The sequence below is a fragment of the Malania oleifera genome, chromosome 8 (genome assembly GCF_029873635.1).
Source record: "Malania oleifera isolate guangnan ecotype guangnan chromosome 8, ASM2987363v1, whole genome shotgun sequence".
Taxonomy (NCBI): Eukaryota; Viridiplantae; Streptophyta; class Magnoliopsida; order Santalales; family Ximeniaceae; genus Malania; species Malania oleifera.
In genome coordinates this window covers 72,921,584-72,943,503 of record NC_080424.1, presented here as the reverse complement: position 1 = coordinate 72,943,503, position 21,920 = coordinate 72,921,584, and the positions used below count along the sequence as shown (strand labels likewise).

Sequence of the window (21,920 nt, the reverse complement as noted above, 5' to 3'; positions counted from 1 at the left end):
ATGAACTTTGTAAGTACTTCATATTCAAATATCATGTGAAATGGTTTGAAGCTCATTACGGTTTGTCTTAGACTTAGAGACCTTGTTTTTAAAATCCTGGAAAATGATTTTGTAAAGTAACAAAGCAAAAGAGCTAAATATTTTTGAAAACTGAACAAAAAAATAGGAAATTTGTCTATTCAGGCGACTGAAGTCAAAGCTCAGGCGCTTGAAGAATTTCCTCAGGCGACTGAAGAATAAGTTCAGGCGCTTGAAGAATTTCCTGATGAATTTTTGAAGAGGCAGTGTACCCTCAGGCGACTGACCCTTGTCACCTCAGGCGCCTGACCTTGTTTCCAGTTCAAAATTTCACGTTTTAAAGAACGTCAGGCGATTGAGCTCGACTCCTCAGGCGATTGAACAGTATTAACGGTTATATTTTTTAAAAGTTTTAAAATTCAAAATTAAGTTTCTTGTGCCCCAAATTTTGTAAAAACTTGGGAAATACTCCAAGTAAACTTGGGCAACACGAATTAAGCTTTATGAGCCTATAAATAGATGTTTTCATGAATTAAACAAATACCAAGTATTGAAAAATCTGCTCTAAAGCTGAAAGCACTCTTATTCTCTCAAAGTTCTCTTTTGCTCAATCAATCATTTTGAATTATTGAGATATTTTGGAGCACTGATCACTTTTCTATGAGCTATACATTGTGAAATACTCATCTCCATCTTGAGAAGTATTCCAGTGATATTGTTCTTGAGCGTCAATTCTATTTCATTCGGTATTTTTTATTGAAGTATATAGATTTCAATTGTACTAACCAACTCTATCTAAGAGCATTCTTTGTACAAAAGAATTTGTTTCTTGTTTTTGTTTCTTTGATGATTCAAGTATTTGGATCATTGTAACCAAGCGTGGGGTATCGCTTGGTGAGGGGGCTCTACCCTAAAGGAGGATTGTAATCAGTTTGTTTCGCCCGGAAAGGAACGAGTTAGTGGAATCCTTAGGTGGTCTTACCTAAGGTGAGGACGTAGGCTGGGGATAAGCCGAACCTCATAAAAAATCTTGGTCTCACTCTCTCTACCCTTTTCTATTTAAATTCCTGCACCTATACTAATTGTGTTTCAAAGTGCAGGGTTGCTAAAAATTTGAGATTAAGAAGACCTTTTAATCTAAGAAAGTACGTTGGTTAATATTTTGCGGAAACCTTCAAGGGAATATGTTGATTAACCGCTTGGGGAAATCTTGATTAAAAGAAGTGCTTAAAAAATCATACATACAGGTCTATAAGCTAAACGCTGAAAATAAAGAAAGTGCTGCAAGCTTTCACAAATTGATTAAGCATTGAATGATTGGTTGATTGTTTATTGGTTGGTTTGTGATTGGTATTTGGTTTATGTTTGGATTGTGGTTGATTTAAACTTAAGTCATTCTTGTGTGTTTGCTTAAATATATAAAAAGCCAAAAATTTGTAAAAACACTCAGAGGAATTTTTATAAACCCAATTCACCCCTCTTCTTGGGATAACACCTTAACTTTCAAATACCTTTGCTTCAATAAGGCCAAAGTGCGTTGCTATCTTGGATGTCGTCTGCATGGTATCATGACACTCTCTTAGCAGTGTCTTCCTCAGATCGCCAGGTCGTGGCACAAAGAGTCGGCTACCATGGGTTATCAGCAATCCGTCTTCCATCCAGAACTGTCGTGCTTTCCCCTCTTCGGTCAGCTTCATTAGGTTCTGCACAACTAGATCTTTGGCTAAGTTCTCTTTGATGTGCTCACGCAACGTTGTGGTATCAGTACTCATAGTCAAGTGTGCTACCATCTGCAAGGCCGCTAGCTCGGCCTTCCTACTCAGTGCATCCGCGACTTGGTTTAGGCGCCCTGCCTTGTGCTCAAAAGAGAAATCAAATTCTGCCAAGAATTCCTGCCATCGACCCTACTTGGGTGTCAACTTCGGCTGTGTGAAGAAATGGCTAACTCCCGTGTTATCTGTTTTCACCACAAACCTTGACCCAAGAAGTATATAAGATCTTCTACAACAAAGATACATACTCAAAAATATATAAGAACAATACATAAGATCTCATAAAATCTTCTAGTTTGCAAGCTCTCCCCCTTTTGCTCTAATTTCTCCACCTTTTGGCATCCTCAAAACGGAGGCTAATCATCAGCAACATCGGATGCATCGGCATCCTCATTAGAAGAGTTGTTCTCATCATCATCTTCCTCTTCTCCTTGGCTTACTTCCATAGGAGCTTTCCCTTTAGAAGAGGAAGCACCATCCAATTGAGTTTGAAGCCTGTCAATCTTTGTGTTGAGAGTCCCTGAAGTTGGAATGCATTTCCACGCGAAGCTTGTTGAAGTTGGAATTGATTTCCTCGCGAAGATCGTTGAAAGCCCCTTTGATAAGCTTTGTCATGGAGGCAAGGAGCTTGGGAGGAGCATTTATGGTGCCCTCTGGAACATTAGGCTCCACATGGTGGGGATCAGCCATGTGAGCATATTCCTGTTCTTCTACATGTTCAGCAACATTTATACGCTGAGGTGGGTGAAGCTTAGGACCCCAACTTAGTAGGGCCATTCAGGCGGTAACCCATTTGCTTTAGAGTAGTGGACGTGAATAAATCAGTGGATTTTCGTGGAATGAAGAGGGAAGAGGAGCGATTAAAACCAAGGTACTTAAAAAAAAGATTTAGAGCCCCTCCATATGGGAGAATGACCCTCTTAGTACCCTCTTTGGCTAGCATCCACCTAATAATAAGTGAGGGAAGGTCAAAATGCCTTCCTGTATAGAGACACCACATTACAAAACAGTCAAGATAGGATAGGTGATCTCTAGACCCACCACGAGGAAGAATGTTATAGGTGATGAGGTGATGGATGATTTTGGCTTCAAGAGTGAGTTGTTTATATAGTGGAGGATGACCAAAATAGTCACCAGCCTCCTCCAATACAAGTGGTAGGAAATCTTGAGTAAAATCTTGGTCCATGATCCATGTGTTTCCTACTCTAGGACATTCAAAGTCCCCACGTTCAATATCAAATCTTTCAGCTATAGTGTGGGCAGTGAAAAAAAAGGCTTTGTCAAGAATGTGACTGGTGTAGTGATCACCATCCTTAACCAGATTGGCGTAAAAGAGACGCACAAGATTTGGAAAAACACCTTGGGGTTGATGATATAGAAATCTACCCCATCCAATCATTGAAAAACGACGACAAATATTGGGAAAGTACTGATTCATGAAAGGGAGGTCAAGAACCTTACCAATAATCGGATCTAGGGTCCGAAGATGTTTGTTGTAGAGCTTCTTAGCTCTAGGAGTGGTAAGCCAACAACTGATGCCTTCTGAGTCGTCTTGGTCTGTGGATTTCGTTTTTCTCCCAACACTCTTGATCCTTGGCATGATTTATGGTGATGAAATGGAAGAAAGAGTGGAATTTGATGAGATATTTGAGGTTTGAGAGGAAGGAGAGGGATTTTGGAGGTTTGGGCGAGGTGAGACAAGGGTTCGGGTGAGTGGAAGACTAAAAGTTTTTGTTTCTGTGCAAGGGTTAGGGTTTTAAAACTTGACAGTTCGGTCGACTGAGATTTGGTTCGCTCTCTTGAGTCACCTGGAACTCGAAGGCACCAAATTCAGTATTGATTCGGTCGACTGACTTGGGAATTTCGGTCGCCCAAGTCACCTGGAACTCGAAGGCACCAAAGTCAGTATTGATTCGGTTGACTGACTTGGGAATTTCGGTCTCTCGAGTCACCTGGAACTCGAAGGCACCAAATTTAGTATTGATTCGGTCGATTGACTTGGGAATTTTAGTCCCCCGGGTTACCTGAAGGTGCCTATCTCTTAAATTTAGCCTTGAATACTTATGTTAATGCCCAATTTAGCTTCAAGCAACTTCCCTAACATGTAATAAGCGTAATTCACGCCTTATTGAAATGAATTGATCTTCTTGAAGTGGTTTAGTGAATATATCGGCCTATTGTTCATCAGTGCACACAAATTCATGACTTATATAACCTTTTTGCACATGATCACGAATAAAATGGTGTCTTATTTCTATATGCTTTGTTCGTGAATGTGATATGGGATTCTTTGAGATATTAATGGCACTAGTGTTATCGAATTTAATTCGCACACTATCATAAGTCAATATAGAATCTTTAAGTTGTTGTTTCATATGTAAGACTTAGGCACAATAACTATCGACGGCTACATATTCGGCCTTGGCAGTAGACAAAGCGATGTAATTTTGTTTCTTGGAAAACCAAGAGACAAGAGATCGTCCTAAGAAGTGACAAGTTCGGCTTGTACTTTTGCGATCAATTTTGCACCTAGCAAAATCCGCATCGGAGTAATTGATTATTTCAAAAGAGGAGTACTTTGGATACCATAAGCCTAAGTCTATGGTGTCAGTTAGATATCTTAAAATTCTTTTAACAGCTATAAGATGTGACTCCTTAGGTGAAACTTGAAATCTAGCGCACATACAAATACTAAACATTTTATCTGGTCTACTAGCGGTTAAATAAAGCAGACTACCAATCATACCTTGGTAGAGCTTAATGCCTATTGGTTTCCCTCGCTCATCCTTGTCAAGTTTCGTGGAAGGGCACATTGGTGTTCCCATTGCCTTGCCATCTTTCATGTTGAATCTCTTTAGAAAATCCTTACGTACTTTGATTGGTTCACGAATGTCTCATTCTTGGCTTGCTTGATTTGAAGTCTAAGAAAGAATGTGTGTTCGCCCATCATACTCATTTCAAACTCATCTCGTATACATTTGGCAAAATCCTTGTACAAATTCTCATTGGTAGCACCGAATATAATATCATCAACGTAGATTTGAACAATAAGCATATCATCACACTTGGTCTTAATAAAAAGTGTGGTATCAATTTTACCTTTAGAAAACCCATTATCTAATAGAAAACCACTTAGTCTTTTCATACCATGCTCTAGGAGCTTACTTTAATCCATATAAAACTTTTGATAGTTTAAAGACATGATTGGGAAAATGATAACTTTCAAATCCCGGAGGTTGTTCTACATAAACTTCCTCACTTATGAAACCATTTAAACATGCACTCTTAACATTCATTTGATAAAGTGTGAAATCCTTATGGGATGCATAAGCAAGCAACATGCGAATAGCTTCCATCCTAGCTACCGGTGCATAGGTTTCATCGAAATCGATACCCTTTTCTTGATTGAACCCTTGTGCAACTAACCTAGCTTTGTTGTAGACAACAATACCATTCTCATATTTCTTATTCCTATAAACCCTTCTAGTTCCTATAATAGTATGATCATTAGGCTTAGGAACTAGGGTCCATACTCTATTTCTTTCAAATTGGTTTAACTTTTCTTGCATTGCTAAAACCCATGATTCATCTTTAATTGCATCAAAACCATTCTTGGGTTCCTCTTGTGATTGGAATGCAAAATGATTACACAAGTTTTTAAAAGAAGAGCGAGTTGTTACCCCATGTGAGGGTTCACCAATGATTTGCTCCTTAGGGTGGTTCTTCACAAACTTCCATTCCTTTGACAATTCGTGGACTTTAACTTAATCTTGAGCATCATCATTGGATGGTTCTTTGATTTCACTACTCTCCTCTTTGTCATCATGGATTGACAAATCTTCTAAGCCCTTTCTTATGTCTAAATCATCATTGACAATATTCTTGGAAGTAAAGGGGTTTGCTTCATCAAATACTACGTGGATTGATTCAACAACAGACATTGTTCTTTTATTATACACTCTAAAGGCTTTACTATGTAGAGCATAGCCAAGAAAATTTTCCTAAATCACCCTTATCATTCAAAACAAAACAGTTGCATCCAAAAACATGGAAATATGAAATTTTAGGTTTCTTTCCTTTCCAAAGAGTATATGGAGTTTTATCTAAATTGGGTCTAATTGAAACTCTATTCATGACATAACATGAGGTGTTAACTGCTTCGGCCAAAAAGTATTTAGGTATATTATGCTCATTAAGCATAGTCGTAGCCATTTCTTGCAAAGATCGGTTCTTCCTCTCAACGACTCCATTTTGTTGAGGTGTTCGAGGTGCCAAAAAGTTGTGTGAAATATTATTTTCATCACAAAAGTTTTCAGCATCCTTATTTTTAAACTCTCCACCCTTATCACTCCGGATGTGTAAAATAGTATAACCTTTTTTGTTTTGTATCTTTCTACATAATTTGGCAAGCATTTTACATACTTCATCCTTAGAGGCTAAAAACAAAACCCAAGTAAATCTAGTGTAATCATCTACAATGACAAAAGCATATAGTTTTCCTCCTAGACTTTTGAGTTTTTGTTGGACCAAAAAAATCTAGATGAAGTAATTCCAATGGCCTACTAGTAGAGATAAATTGCTTCTTTTTAAAGCTTGTCTTGGCTTGCTTACCAAGTTGGCAAGCATCACAAACTTTGTTTTTAATGAATTTAGTTTTGGGTAATCCTTTAACTAAATCTTCCTTGACTAATGACCTAGTCTCCTATGCCACAACCAATGAGTTTCATTTAAGGCCGAAAAGCATTTTATGTCTTGAGATGCTAATTTTTCGAAATCAATAGAATAAACATTCTCACAACAATTTGCAACAAAGAGTACTTTATGTTCTTCCACATTTTCAACAATACAAGTATCCTTTCTAAAAGTAATATCAAAACCTTTGTCACATAATTGACTAATGCTTAACAAATTTTGCTTTAAACCTTCTACAAGTAAAACATTTTCAATAACTAGGGAAGGTTCCTTACCAACCTTGCCTATACCAATGATCTTGCCTTTGGTATTGTCTCCAAAGGTAACATAACCTCCTTGCTTTGGTGTTATGGATGTGAACTTGGACTTGTCTCCCGTCATGTGCTTTGAGCGTTCACTATCTAAGTACCACTTCTCTTTAGAGGAGGTGGACCTAAAGCATACCTACAAAAAAAAGTTAAGTGACTTTCTTTGGTACCCAAATTTTCTTGGGTCCTTTTGGGTTAGTACTAGATTCTTCCTTAATTTTCTAAACCATTTTTGTTTTCAAATTTCTTCTTTTAAATGGGCAATCAAATTTAATATGACCTTTCTTTTTGCACAAATAACAAGTGGCGTGAGTATAAACATTACTTGAAGAGGCACTAGCATAAAATTTTGATTCCTTCACAAAGTAGCCCATGTAAAGATTTTTCTTTTTCTTATTTTCTTTACCATTATAGCCAATACCTTCTTTATCTAAGGTCATCTTTTGAGAACCCACTAATTTTTCAAAATTTTCTTTTCCACTTGTAAATTTATAAATGATTTTAGAGTAGTCTTCAACTTTTCTTTCTAAGCTAGTGATTTTCAAATCTTTTTCATTTTCAAAGGTAGCATAAGATTCTTTTAAATCTTCTAATTCTTTTTCCAATCTTTCAATCTCATTTTCCAAGCTAGTAATGTTCAAATCCTTTTCCTTTTCAACGATTTCATGAGATTCTAATTCTTTTGCTAAAATTTCTTTCTCATTTTTCAACGTGATGTTTCTTTTAGACATCCTTACAAGACTCTTATGGTCATTAAACAATTCTTTTTGCATTTCTTTATAGGATGACATGCTATCATCACAAAAATCATCACAAGAGTCATCACAAGAGTCAATAAATGAGTTAGAAGGAGAGAATTGTACCTCATCATTGTTTAATGCCATAAAGAAAAAGTTTGCAACCTCTTGATCACTTGAGTTGCTTTCCGAACTACTTGAGCACGAATCATCCCAAGTGGTAGCCTTCATAGCCTTCTTCTTTTTCTTCTTTGAATCCTTTTTGAGTAGAGGGCCAATTTGATGTGGCCAGCCTTCTTGCAATTGTAGCAAGTAGGAGGTTCTATTTTTGACTCTCTCTTGCTTGAGTCTCCTCTATCCATCCTTGAGCCGTGGAACTTTCTAGTGAATCTCCTGTTCTTCTTGAAAAACTTTCCAAGTCTTTTGGTAATGAGAGCTATATCGTCATCATCCATATCTTCGTCATCTTCATCACTTGAGCTCTCCTTGGAAGCCTTGAGAGCGATGGATTTCTTTGCTTAGCTGAGCTCATTGGCTCGTTCGTTGATTGCCATCTCATATGTAAGGAGTGACCCGATGAGCTCATCTAAGGACATCACTTGCAAGTCCCTTCCTTCTGCAGTGGCCGTTGCCTTTGGTTCCCAAATGGATGGTAGTCCTCTAAGTACCTTCCTAATCATCTAATATGTAGGATAAGTTTTTCCAAGAGCATTAAGAGAATTAATAATATGCGTGAATCTAGTGTACATGGTAGAAATGGATTCATCAGGAGTCATTTTAAATGCTTAATATTCACTAGTTAGCATACCAATGCGACTATTCTTTACATCTTTGGTTCCTTTATATGTAATTTCTAATTTTTCCCATATTTCCTTAGCACTTTTACATGCCATGTTGAACTCATTTGCATCTAAAGCACAATATAAAGCATTCATGACACTAGAATTAATTTTCATTAATTTCATATCATTTTCAAGTTTACGAACTTCCTTATTATAAAAAATTTCATAGACACATAGTTGCCTTGAACAATCACTCTCCAAGCTCTCCAATCCATTGTTTGAATGAAGATTCTCTTTCTTTGCTTCCAAAAGGTGGAATTTACACCACAAAAAATTGGAGGCCTTGTAGAGGATTGACCCTCACCAAAAGGGGATACACCTAGGTTTGCCATGTGATCTTTATACAAATATGGTTAGGTTTATTGTAACCGATCTCTGATACCAAATGTAAGTGTAAGAAATTTAAGCTAGCACTCAATTAATTTTTGCTATGATTTAAAGCAAGTGATCTAAATATGCAAATGCTATCAATATTCACAATAAGTACGTATGAATGTAAATGTGCTCAAATTTAAAGAGTTAAGGAAAGAGAGAATAAAACTGTGTTTTACAAGGTTCAGCTATCCTTGCCTACGTCTTGCCTTAATTAACCAACTTGAGGATTCCACTAAGCACTCCTTTAGTAGGCAGAGAAACCTCTCTCTTTCAGTAGGCGGAGATGCCTCTCTCCTTTTGTAGGCGGAGATGCCTTTAGAAATCCTTAAGTGAAAAACCCCTTTTGCTTGACACGACTCGCTCTCGAATCGTCAAAATACACCGTAGAATCGAAATAAGATGGTGTACAATGTACGCTCCTGAATTGAGCTGATAAGTACAATTACAAATAACACTCTAGTACACTCCCAAATGTATACGAACGAAGCTCGAAGGAGTAACGAGGGTTTTATAGGATTTTGAATGAAATAAGCACTTTGAATAATATCAACGATAATCTCTATGTTTGAACACGTTTAGAGGCCTTGTATTTATAGGAAAAATTGTGTTCTAGCCGTTTGGCGTATTTAATAGCTTAATAAATGAAAATCTAGCCGTTTTATAGTTGTTGGGATAATAATCCCGCAGGATTCGGTCGCCCGACTTGTGTGTTCGGTCGCCCGAACTAACTAGATCTGGAAATTGTGCAAGTCAGTAGCAAACTCGGTCGACTGACCCTTGAGGTTCGGTCGCCCGAATTTCCTGGAGCTGGACCAGTGTACAACCAATATGTATTCAGTCGACTAAGTCCCTGCTTCAGGCGCCCAAACTGCCTGGAGCAGCAAAACCCTCTGATTTTCATTCCAAAAATTATTTTAACACTTGAAATAGTTTTTGCACTTTTATAGAAGGATTTTTCATTAATTTTAGAGTGCCTAGAGTCCAACTAAGGTCACCTATGAGCTTCATCACATTATTCAAAGGTAGTATACTTACATGGGTCCTAATTGCAATGTACATTAAAAATTCTCCAAGTTTTCAAGCTTGGTCTTTATAGGCTCCATGATCATAGCCTAATAAATTTAGCTTGTTTGCTTCATAGCTTCAAATTTGCATCTCTTAGTGTGCTTTAAAAACCTTAATTCCTGTGGGCACACTTAATAGCACAATTAGATGCCTCAGTTTGTCATTATCAAAATGGGATGAAACTTTGTTAGGCCAACAAGTAGGTTTTGGGGCCAATATTGGTAAGTGTGAAATTATATAAAATTTTGTTCCATGCTAAAAAAATTTATTTATGCTCCAATATATTGCACCCCCAAAAAGTTGCTCATGTAATTGAGTGGGAGATTGTAATTTGCAGGCGGAAATAGAATTTAATTTATTTTTTTTAGTGGCTGCTCCCTTTGTAGCCCCTATAAAGGGATTGCTTAATCTAAGTTGCTAGTGTTTTACCAAAATAAAATCTATAATTTTTTAACTTTTGTTTGTTTGTTTATTTTTTTATTTTTAATTTTTTTTTTTGAAATATGTTGTAAATCTGAAATAAGTTGAAGAATCAAAGAAGAAAATATAGAGCTTATGGCTAGAGATGAAGAGAAGAAGAATAAAAAGGCAATTGCAGATTTCCTGGAGCCTTACGTATAGCTCTAGGTCTGCTTTTATATTAATAAGAATAGAAAGTTTTAAGGACAAAAATACCCCCACTCTGACAACCTAATTAGTAAAATAACATATTTTCTTCTAACGCTCCCCCTCAAGTTGGAGGTGTATAAATATCACCTAACCCTATCTCGTAACAACCATTAGATAAGGCGAGGTTAAGGGCTCCATGAAAACATCGCCTAACTAATCCTCAGATTTCACAAATGGAGTCTTCACTACCTTCTTCAAAACAACATCCCTCACAAAATGACAATCGACTTCAATATGCTTTGCAATCTCATGAAATACTGGATTGATAGGGATAAAAATGGCTGCTTGATTATTACAAAACATATCCATTGGCTTCATTATCAAGAATCCCATCTTTGACATAAGAGATTTCAACCACATAAGCTCACTCATAGCATGAACCATAACTCGGTATTCTGCTTCAACTCTAGATCTTGCTACAAGATTACCTTCCACAAATGTATAGTATCCAAGTGAAAGACCTTCTGTCATCAACAAAGCCAGCCCAATCCTCATTATAGAGTATCCTATGATCTCACAATTTTTATTACATTTATATATCAAACCTTTGCCCAGGAGAGCCTTTGAGATAAACTGACTCACTACCCCCCCTACAAAAAATATGTCAGGTTTACTGATAGTCAAGTAGATCAACTTGCCAACCAACTGCTTATATTGACAATTTCTTTAAAGTTTGTTTCAACATCCCTAGAGAACTTCATGTTAGGATCCATAGGAGTATCAAGTAGTTTCTCTCACAACAAACCATTCTCACTTACCAAGTCCAAGGTATATTTTTGTTGGGATATATTCAACCTTCTCCTACACCATACAATCTCAATACCAAGAAAGTAATGCAGTGTATCCAAATCCTTGATTTGACATTTAGTTTGAAGCCACTGCTCAACATATAGCCTCCATCTTCAGACATCGCTCGAAGCCTTGATTTCCTCTTTTGGCCAATCATTCACTTTTTGCCATGAGAGGTGAAGGGAGAATCCTTGTCTTCATTGAGAGGAAGTCGTTCAACTTAGCAATCAAAGGGGATTGAGTTGATCTTCTTTGGATTACTCAAAACCGAAGGAAGGGAAGAACCTTCATCTACCAAGAGAAAAAGGAAATCTTGGCTTCACTCCGTGCTCGAGGACATCTGGGAAAGCTGCAAGGAGGGGGTCTTCCTTCTTTGTGGAAGAGTTGCACCTGCCCAAGAACCAGTTTGAGAGATTTCTCACCCTTATGGAGATGAATGTTGGAGGATGGAGGTCAGTGGCCTTCCCCAAGGGTTTTGATTCGAAAGGGTGGTCCAAGCTCTTCCTGGCATTGTCATAGCTAGGCAGGTGATTTTTCCCGGCCATCCCTGCTTTCCCCAGGCCCAGTTTTAAGAAGTCAAAGGTCTTGGTTGACCCTCCTCCCCAATCAGAATTTCAGGCTGCTGCTCTTCCCACTTCTCTGTCACCCTATTGTGCATGCCCCAATTGCAGAGGTGGCCTGAGCTTCTCTGTCGCAAAGTTGCAGCCATTGGAGATGAAGAGTGGTGACATGCAGTCCTTTGCGAGTGTTGTTCATAAGGAGTCTCTGGTCAATTTTCAGTCCAAATTTTTTGAATCTCCTTAGCTTTCTTCCCCTTGACCCAAAATACTCACTTGGTTCAGAGAAGCTGCTGCTAGGTTCTCGGCAGGCCCAATTCTCATATTCTTCTTGCTTTTATTTTGGGTTACCTCCCAGCTGGATCTCCCCACTGCAGACTTCCCCCAAGCCCAAAGCCTTCACCCCTTTCGTCCTGATAAATTACCTCTGCTATGACTGCTTTCCAAACTCCGTCTTCATCCTCCACACTTCCCTTACCATGGCTAGAGCCTGGAAATGGTGCTACCATAGCTGGACTATCATAGCAAGAAGCTCGAGAAAAAGACTGAGAGCCATCTTTGGTGATATGTTGGATTATAGTATATGCGTCATTCATGGATGCTATGGATTCAATGGCAATAATCTGATCACGGATGGGTTGAGACTCAACCTTGACAAAAACTTGGCAGCCAAAAACCCTGTCCTTAGCCACTCAATCATCTCACTGTTTGGGCTAACTAGTTGATAGATGTCGAGTTCCTCCCACATACCCTTCTAAGTGTTATATTAATCACTAATGAACCTAACTTCTTGGTCATATTTGAAATACTTCCCATATGGGTCAAAACGCGAGTCTGATTTTTATCTTGTGAGAAGCTTTCACGAAAATTATCCCATATGGCCTCTGCTGTTCTATGAAACATCACATTTGTAGCAATTTGTGACTCCATGCTATTCCACAATCGCACTCGCAATATTTCATTCTCTTTCATCCAATCTTCATAATCCTTGGAGTCCAGAGATGGAGGAGAATGCAACAAATACTTGGACTTCCCTTTTTCATTAATATGCATACGCACTGCTTTAGACCATAATAGGTAGTTGGTGGATCCTGCCAATTTGATGGCTGTGATCTGTATGTTAACTGTATCAACTGACACTCTCCCTGCAGAAGCCATCAAAAGCACCCCCTATACACTACAATCAGCGCACACCAGTATCAAGAATGAATAACACAGCAACAATGCAAAATCAGGCAGCAGATGCAGGCACAGAAGAGCACTCACGCACAGGCACAGAACAGCACTCCAAATCTTATATGTTCCAGAACATGGAAGAATCTACGAAGATAGAACTGAAGTTACAGTATCCCAGGAGGAGTCACAAGCATAAATAGACTCACTCATCCTGTCAATTGGCTTTGAGCACACAGAGCAGTGAAGATCACACTTTTGATCACACAGAACCAGGCAGACCACAATGGAGCACCGCAGACACTTAAAACAGCAATGCGAACACCAGCCTGGCAGCAGATAGAAGCATTTACATCACCATGCAGAATCATAATTGGATCAGTGCAGTCAGAGGAAACATCAGAACAGCAACAGCAGCACTCTGCAAGAAACAGTAGGGTGCTGTCTTTACACGAGCAAACCACCACGGGCCACAGAACACCCACAAGAGTGGATCATGGCTGAGAGGAGAAGTATAAAAAACCCCAAACCAGAAAAAAAAAAAAAAAATCCTCTACTTTAAGGGTTGACAAGGGAGAGAAAAGAAGAGGAAGAGAGGGCTGTAACTACGTCAGATTAATCAGGTTCAGAGAAACCTGGCTTTGATGCCATGTTGAAAATCTGAAATAAATTGAAGAATCAAAGAAGAAAAATACAGAATTTATGGTTAGAGATGGAGAGAGAACTGAAGTTAGAACTGAAGTTACAGTATCCGAGGAGGAATCACAGGCATAAATAGACTCACTCATCCTGTCAATTGGCTTTGAGCACACAGAGCAGTGAAGATCACACTTTTGATCACACAGAACCAGGCAGACACTTAAAACAGCAATGCGAACACCAGCCTGGCAGCAGATAGAAGCATAGGCATGCGTGAAAAAAGCAATTACATCACCATGCAGAATCATAATTGGATCAGTGCAGTCAGAGGAAACATCAGAACAGCAACAGCAGCACTCTGCAAGAAACAGTAGGGTGCTGTCTTTAAACGAGCAAACCACCATGGGCCACAGAACACCCACAAGAGTGGATCATGGCTGAGAGGAGAAGTATAAAAAACCCCAAACCAGAAAAAAAAAAAAAAACCTCTACTTTAAGGGTTGGCAAGGGAGAGAAAAGGAGAGGAAAAGAGGGCTGTAACAACGTCAGATTAATCAGGTTCAGAGAAACCTGGCTTTGATGCCATGTTGAAAATCTGAAATAAATTAAAGAATCATAGAAGAAAAATACAGAATTTATGGTTAGAGATGGAGAGAGGAGAAGAAGAAGAAGAAGAAGAAAGCAATTGGCAATCTGCCTCTTATATATTTATAAAAAATAAAAAGGTTTAAGGACAAAAATACCCCCACTCACAGAGCTTAATTATTGAAGTAATATATTTTCTTCTAACAAATAATTGTCAACCCATCTAGATGACTTTTTAATTTTGTTTAATTTCATTCAATTTTAAGACTTTCTACAACTTGCCAATTTGAGCTTTAATATTGAAGTTAAATATTTTGTTAGATGTTATGAGGATATGTTGTGATAATTCTTTTTCTGAATTTTTGTGCCCTTTTTTGAATTATTAAAATATTAATTATTGCACTTTGTTTTGTTTATATTGTTCATATTTCTTTTCTACAGCTGGAAGACATCGATTTGGGAGCCTTTTGTCCCTTGGTCATTCTCCTGAAAAAACAGAAAGACTATATATGAAAGGTCCTGGAGGGCATGGGGAAGTTGAAGTTGCTGTTTCTGGTGTTGCAGGTGCTCCTGTCTGATTAATCTATCTCCATTATAGAAGTCTCTGTTTCTTCTTTTGGAATATATATATATATATATATATTCCTCATAACTACCTATCTGAGATGCCCTGTATGTAAGAGCAATTAAGCTTTCTCATGAACCTTAATGCGCTATTTTCAGAAGGTGAATATCAGGGTTTTAAAACCAGGACCGGTGACTGAACCAGTGAGATCACTGGGTTGGTAGGACGGGTTGGACCTGTGCGGTCAAAGGATGGCCAAACCGGTGATATATATATATATGTGTGTGTGTGTGTGTATTATATGTTTGTATATGTCGGTCATACTTCCCTATTAATTAATTAGAATAACAAATAAAAATAGCAACAGCAACAATAGTTTTTGCACTATTCTCATTATTTTTAAGAAATATTATTTTTATAATAATAATGATATCAGTCATGATAATAATTCGAAACCATACAAATATTTGGTGAATTTTTTTTTTATTCAATTAAAAATTTATTTAAGGTTATATGAGTTAATAGCTTGATTAATTTTTATGTTTAAAATATATATGATCTATTAATGCATAATATTGTATAATATATGAATATATGATGCATAATATATGATGTATAACATACATTTGGTGTATATATATTATTTTCTTGATGTGATAATTAACCAGAGAATGCTGTCTCGCGAACTTTTTTCTCCCCTCTGTGCGCTTGATGCCATGGAAGCTTCCACAGTAGTTGATGCTGAAGCATCCGATCTAGATCGAAGGTAAATCCTTCGATCTGCGATTAGATAAGACCAGAGGGTTCGCATCCTTGCTTGCGCTTGAGAACAATATCTCTTGTAGAAAGTGGGTTAGGTTTTCCAGAGAGGCTGTGCTTTGGTTCGCTGATGGCATATCTACTTTCAGTCGCATGCAAAGGGGGTTTTGATTGGTTTGATTATCACAAAGCTCTGGGTGTCGATTAAATGGCCAAAGGTAGGAAAATTTTTGTAGTTAGGGTTGGGATGGAATAAGAAGAAGTTTTCAGTCTTTATTCTTCAAGGTATAAAATGCGAAGGTTGGCGAAGCTTCACGGGTGCCTTTTGCGAGACAGCAAAGGGTTTTCTTGAGGAAACTGGTAGTGTGGGTGCAGATAACTCTTCATGGCACAGATTGTGGAATGAGGTTGTGTTGGAAGGAAAAAATCGCAATGATGATGGATGCGGTAGTCAAGTCTATTCCATAAAGCAAGGTCTGAAGGTTGGGAAATGAGAGCTGTGCAGCCGGTGTGGAGACAAGTTGCATCGAAATGAACCTAAGGCAATCACTAATCAGTTGGCTTTGATTGACAGGAGCGAGAAGGAACTTAGCGTGTGCGATGGAGTAGAAATGACCAGAGAGGCAGCTAGTGCTGCGTTAAAAGGCCTAGTGTTTAGGAGACGTTGATACAGGCTTCAATTTGGATCAAAAGGGAGGTTCTCCTCATATGGGCTTCTCACAAAAAAGCCTTGGTGATAAGCAGACATATGATTCAGAAATTAAGGCTTCTTGTACGGCTGTGTTGGCTCTGGATAATAGACAGACCCAAAGTATTGCTCCTACTTCTCAGAAGATGAGTACTGGGAAGGAAGAAGTTATACCTCTGGTAATGGAATTATCATTCAATATCCAGTTGAAAGAAACATTATTCAGCCTTAACATTTTTTTTCTTAATCCTACAAATCACTTTTGTGATCATAATAAATGTGTACAGTTTCTTACATGACTGCAAAAAAATATCTAGAAGATAGATCTTAGAGGTTCATAGCCATTTTCTAATCTGATTACTTGATTATAAGATATTTGACACTAGTAATGTTGACATGAAAATCAATTTTGGAGGTCAAAAATTCATAATCGTTCTATTGAAAAGTTTGAACACATCTCATGCCAATAGCAGCTGGACTTGGCTGCTTGTCATGGTATATTCCATAAACTTCATGCTGTTTTCATGCTTACCAACAAAGTTATAACTTGTGTGGAGCAATTAAAAACGTACTTACTGTTGGTGGTGGGTGTGTTGCTTTACACGTCTTGCATCAACTGTGGGAAGATCATGTGTTAGTGTACACAAGATAGAATAAGCAACTGATGGTTTTCTATGGATTAGATATGCGAAAAATGTTTCGGCTGCAGTAATTGTAGAGTATGAGTAATTGTTTTATCATTGCCTTGATTTTTATCTGATGTGTGTTAAAATTTCATATATTTATAGGTTTTTTTTTTGTCCCTCTCTAATTGTACTGTTACATTTCCTAATATTTGGGGTTATTTTATAATTACTTTATTCATATTCTATGAATCAGTTATCAATTTAAAATTTCAGATTTCCGTACTGGTTTTCCCACCCTCTCTCATATGCAGCCTTTCCCTCTCTTTCCTTCCTCCTCTCTTCCCTTCTCTGTTCTGTTTTGATTCGCTGTTCTGTCCAGTTTCTGTTCTATTTCTTTTTTGGTCCTCTGTTTTTTAAGTTCTGTAGCTTCACTCTCTCTATTTTCTGCCCTAACCTGCAACAATTTTCTCTCCTGCTTTCTCCTTTCTCCTTTTTCCTTCTTTCTATGTTTCTCTCTCTCTCTGTGATTTTTCTGACTTTCTACTATTGTCCTACATCAATTAGGTATCAGAACAGCCTTCGAACCATAACTACATTCTTTTGCAGCTGCATTGTTGTCACAGACCAGAAATGTGACAATTATTCTGACTCAATTTCCTTTGCTGTAACTTGAGTATTGTTGCATTTACAATACAAAACATTCAAGGATCAGAAATTGCTGGAAAAGCCCGAGAAACTGAAGCACTGTTCATCAGCAACTTTCCCAGAAATTACAGTCGTGGCACTTTATTTTCACCCCTTTTCCAAAAGATTTTCAGGACACCACATGCACAAGTGACGACAGAAACCTTTGAAAGGTCTGCCTGTGAAATTTCATCAATGTACAACCACCAGAGAATCCTCACTTATTTCCTGGCTGACCCCTCTTCAAAATCCTAAACTTTGACCTGTTCTTGACACACCACCATTGTCTCTGGAATCACCACCCCCTGATCTACTTCCAGCTAGAAGACAACTGCTGGAGGAGCCTGCCAGCAATGCATGTGAGAAACTGCTAGAGTCTTCTGCATTTTCCAGAATTTCAAGAAATTGAGTTTAACCATGAAATTTTGGACTTCTGCGATACTTTGACAGCTTTGATATATTTAAACATAGCACAAGTTCCTGGAATGTCGATGCAGATTCCAGTGTTTTGAAGAAATACCGGCATTCAGATTGAGGCTCAACTGCAGTATTTTGAGATTTACTGTTGCAAATTAGTTTTCCTTCACAAGATTTTGATGTTGGTCAGAAGAAATCCAACTTTGATTATTTTGTAAATATTTTGGAGGATAGAATCAGTTTGGCATAATCATTTTCCTAGTTTATTGAGTGGAGCTTCTATTAGGAAATGAAGTGAAATATTCGAAGAATCTCCCAAGTTTGCAAAGTCAGCATAAGGAGTCATAAGGACCTTTGGTAAGCTTGCATAAACTTACACTACGTGCACTCCACAGAAAATGATTGGATGTCACTTACCTAGTAGGTAGTTGTTTGAATTTGCATCGGTCCATATTTGCTTCTTGGTTTAGAAAGAAAATGAAGATTTGATTCCACATATCTAGTTCCCATGGAGTTAGCTGTTAACAATTGATAAAACCTAGGTATCCTTCTGATTTTGATGGTTGTTCAAGTCCTCAATTTTCCTTAGATTGGTTGGAAGAGATGGAGAGTTATTTTAATTGACATTGATTGTGAGACCGCTAGAGTATCTACTTAGCTAAATCAAAACTTCTTGGTAAAAGCCAAGCAAAAAGTTGGAAGGGACAGGAATTAATTTGGAGAACCTCTTGTTACCACTTAGCCTTGAATAAGAAATATTTAAAAGAGAAATATGCCCTATATTCTTATGGGGAGCAATTAGTGGTCCAACTGTGTGTAGTCTTAGGCATCTTTCTCCTAGTGTCACCTCATTACGTTAAATTTAGTGTCCTCATTAATCATGTGCTCTTAGTGAGGAGCCTAGAGTGATGATCATGGTCTTAAATTTTCACGAAACTGTCGAAATTTCTGTCACCTTCGAAATCGAAATGGAAGTCGATTTCTTTCTTGCATAATTTCCGTAGAAATCTCAACGAATCATCCGAAATTTATCGAAACCTTGAAATTTTAGCGAAATTTGTCGAAATTTATCGAAACCTCGAGAGTGAAGTGAAATTTCTCTTTTAATTTATTTTATTGAAACAAAAGGTTATCACAAGTGCTTTTGAAATTATATGAAAAAATAAACTTATAGTAATATTTTATTTAACCATTCATGTCTAAATTATCAATATTTATATAATAAATAATATTTAAATGATTTATGAATTTCATTTACATTAACTGAATATGTTTAATGTACATTATCTTACAAACATGTTTGATACACATACTATTTTACAACTTTTTCACCTCATACAAAACATAGATGTATTTAATTTGTAATATATTAGTCTTAAAACTTATATTTTTATGTTTGTTAACCATTTCTAAAGTTTCACAAAGAATTCCATGCTTTACTACTAGTTTCCGTTATTTTTTCAAATCGAAATCGAAATTGAAATTTTCGTCGAAATTTCTGTACTTTTGGAGCTTCGAAATTTGAGTCGAAATCGAAATTTAAGACCTTGGTGATGATAATGTTCACAAAAGGGTTGAGGGATAAAACTAGGAAGCACATTATTTTGCAAAATTGAAAATGTCCCACCACTCTATCTCGAGGCTTACCGCATGGCTTTGGAAGCTGAGATCCCACTCTAGCTATCTGCTAAGAACACCACTTCTAATGTTGGGTTTCATCAGATTAGATCAATATCTAAGTGGTCAACAGGGAGTGTCAACTCCACTTGAGATGTTTAAAAGAAAAGCCAAATTGTTGAGAATGAACAATCAAATATTAGAAATGCTCAAGCAAATTGTTGCATCAATGATGAGTCTTGCAAGCACAAAAAATATTTGCATATTATTAATGTCACATTTTTTTGAGTCTTCAACAGACATGGGTCATTCATCTTTTTATCAAATAGGGTATTAGATTTGTCTTTACAGATTCTAAACATTGTTGCTGCTTCTAGGCCAGAAATGGACCTTGATTTGATGACTTGCCAACTACTAGGACTGATATGTTTGTCAATTCTTCAACCTCAATTGTCCATTTCTAATTTAAAAGAATGACAAAAAATTTGTTGCTCCAAAGTTTGTTGATTATTCTTTAAGCATGGAACCTATTGTTGAAAATTCCCTTTAGAGGATTTCTCCTCCATCCGGTAAATATGTGCCTCCTTCATCCTTTGCATCTTCTTCCTCCTTGTTGCCCTCAATCAAATCTAGCGAAACATTGTCCATCATTCTAGAATATGGGTTGAATGCATATTTGCTCGACATGCCAATAGATTTTGACATTGAATTGATTTCTTGTTTGAAGGACTTATTATTTTATTAAAAGACATTGCAGCCTACTATTCTACTTAGGGATCTTCTAGATACTCTCAAATGGTGATTAATGATACAATGCGCTTTGTGCCACCTCTTGTTTTGCCACCAATGGAGTTAAAGCTACTATGACATTTCAGTACTTGAGGTTGAGTTTTCTTTAACAAGGGGAGGTTAGTGGAGAACATTAGATGCTTATATTGTAGCTAGAGTTTTTATTTAGTTTGGGAAATTTTTGGTTATTTTAGAATTTTAGTTACGTATTTTAAGTACTTTGGAGTCATTTTATAATTATTTTTTTTACTTGGGTTTATCTTGTTAAAAATTGTTTTGGTTGTAATGTTAGGTATACAAGTACTTTGTTTCTAATATATAAATCAGTTATCAATTTGCTTTCCCTCCCTCTCTCTCTCTCCTCTTCTTGTTCCTCCTCCCGCCCTTTCTCTATTCTGTTCTGATTTGTTGTTTTGTCTAGTTTCTCTCTGTTTTATTTGTAATTTCTGTTCTCTTTAATTTATATTCTGTAACTTCTCTCTCTCTAATTTTTGTCCTACCCTGTAACAATCCTCTCTTCTCCTCCTTTTCTTCTTTCCATTTCTCTCCCTTAATTCTCTCTCTCTCTCTCTCTCTCTCTCTCTCTCTCACACACACACACACACTTTCCTACATCACTATGCCGTGTCATATAAATGCCAGTTTTCCCATTCAACTCTTCCGTACGCACAATGTTTGATGAATAATTCCTTTGGCCAAGAAAAAGAAATTGAAGCCCATTGTGAACAAATTCAAGTGCGTTATCATATCAAAAAAATTGAATACCAATGCTAAAAGGAGTTATTTTATTGTGGTAGAATTGAGTGAATACATTAAGAAATTCAGCCTTGTTTTTTAGCAAAGAGATCTAGGTCATACACAAAAAATCACCCACTAAGGACACAAAATATTGAAGACCAATCAAATTCTTGACTCAACATACACGCTAAATATCTGAATGAATAAGCAAAAAAATAATCATTTACTATGAAATTGAATGGAAAACAAGTCCTAATGTGCTTTCTAACTGAGAACACTCAAAATAAGAAAATGGATTTGAAGTTGGGAAAGACTTGTGCATTTTTTGAAGGGATGGACAATCCAAAAGGGTGCCATTAAACTAGAGAAACATCGTGAGTAGAAATTGAAGAAGCTACATAACTAGAACTGGATCTACCATACCACCATTGGAATAGAGCTAATAATCCTTCTCAAGCCCTACAACAATCCTTTTCTTTGGAGATCTTGATTAATACAATGAGAAGGTAAAGATTATAGAGCACTTATAAAATTGGTTAATTGACTAAAGTGTTCAAGGGAAATGTAGGCATGCATAAAACAAATGAAAAATAGGAATGGAAGGAAATGAAAGAGTATTGCCATAATGAGAAATTGGTGTAAGCCGTAGAGTGCAAAGTATAGTGAGTTTGATGGATTGAGATAACTTAGGAATTCTTGGTATATGGGAGGAGGCACATAAATCAATAAGTTGGGAAGACGAGGATGAGGAGACAAGAAGTTTACCATGCTTGAATGGGCCAGAATAGCACTAGATATAGAAAACTAAGCTTCTTG

General features: G+C 37.1%; 1 protein-coding gene across 1 annotated transcript in view; it reads left to right on the top strand.

Moving 5' to 3' along the window:
• LOC131162300 (uncharacterized) overlaps positions 1–21,920 on the top strand; it is an 80,423-nt gene that overhangs the window by 23,764 nt on the left and 34,739 nt on the right. The window contains exon 10 of the mRNA XM_058118619.1: positions 14,663–14,785. Within this exon, the coding sequence (XP_057974602.1) occupies positions 14,663–14,785 (123 nt within the window). The remainder of the gene's footprint in view (positions 1–14,662; positions 14,786–21,920) is intronic.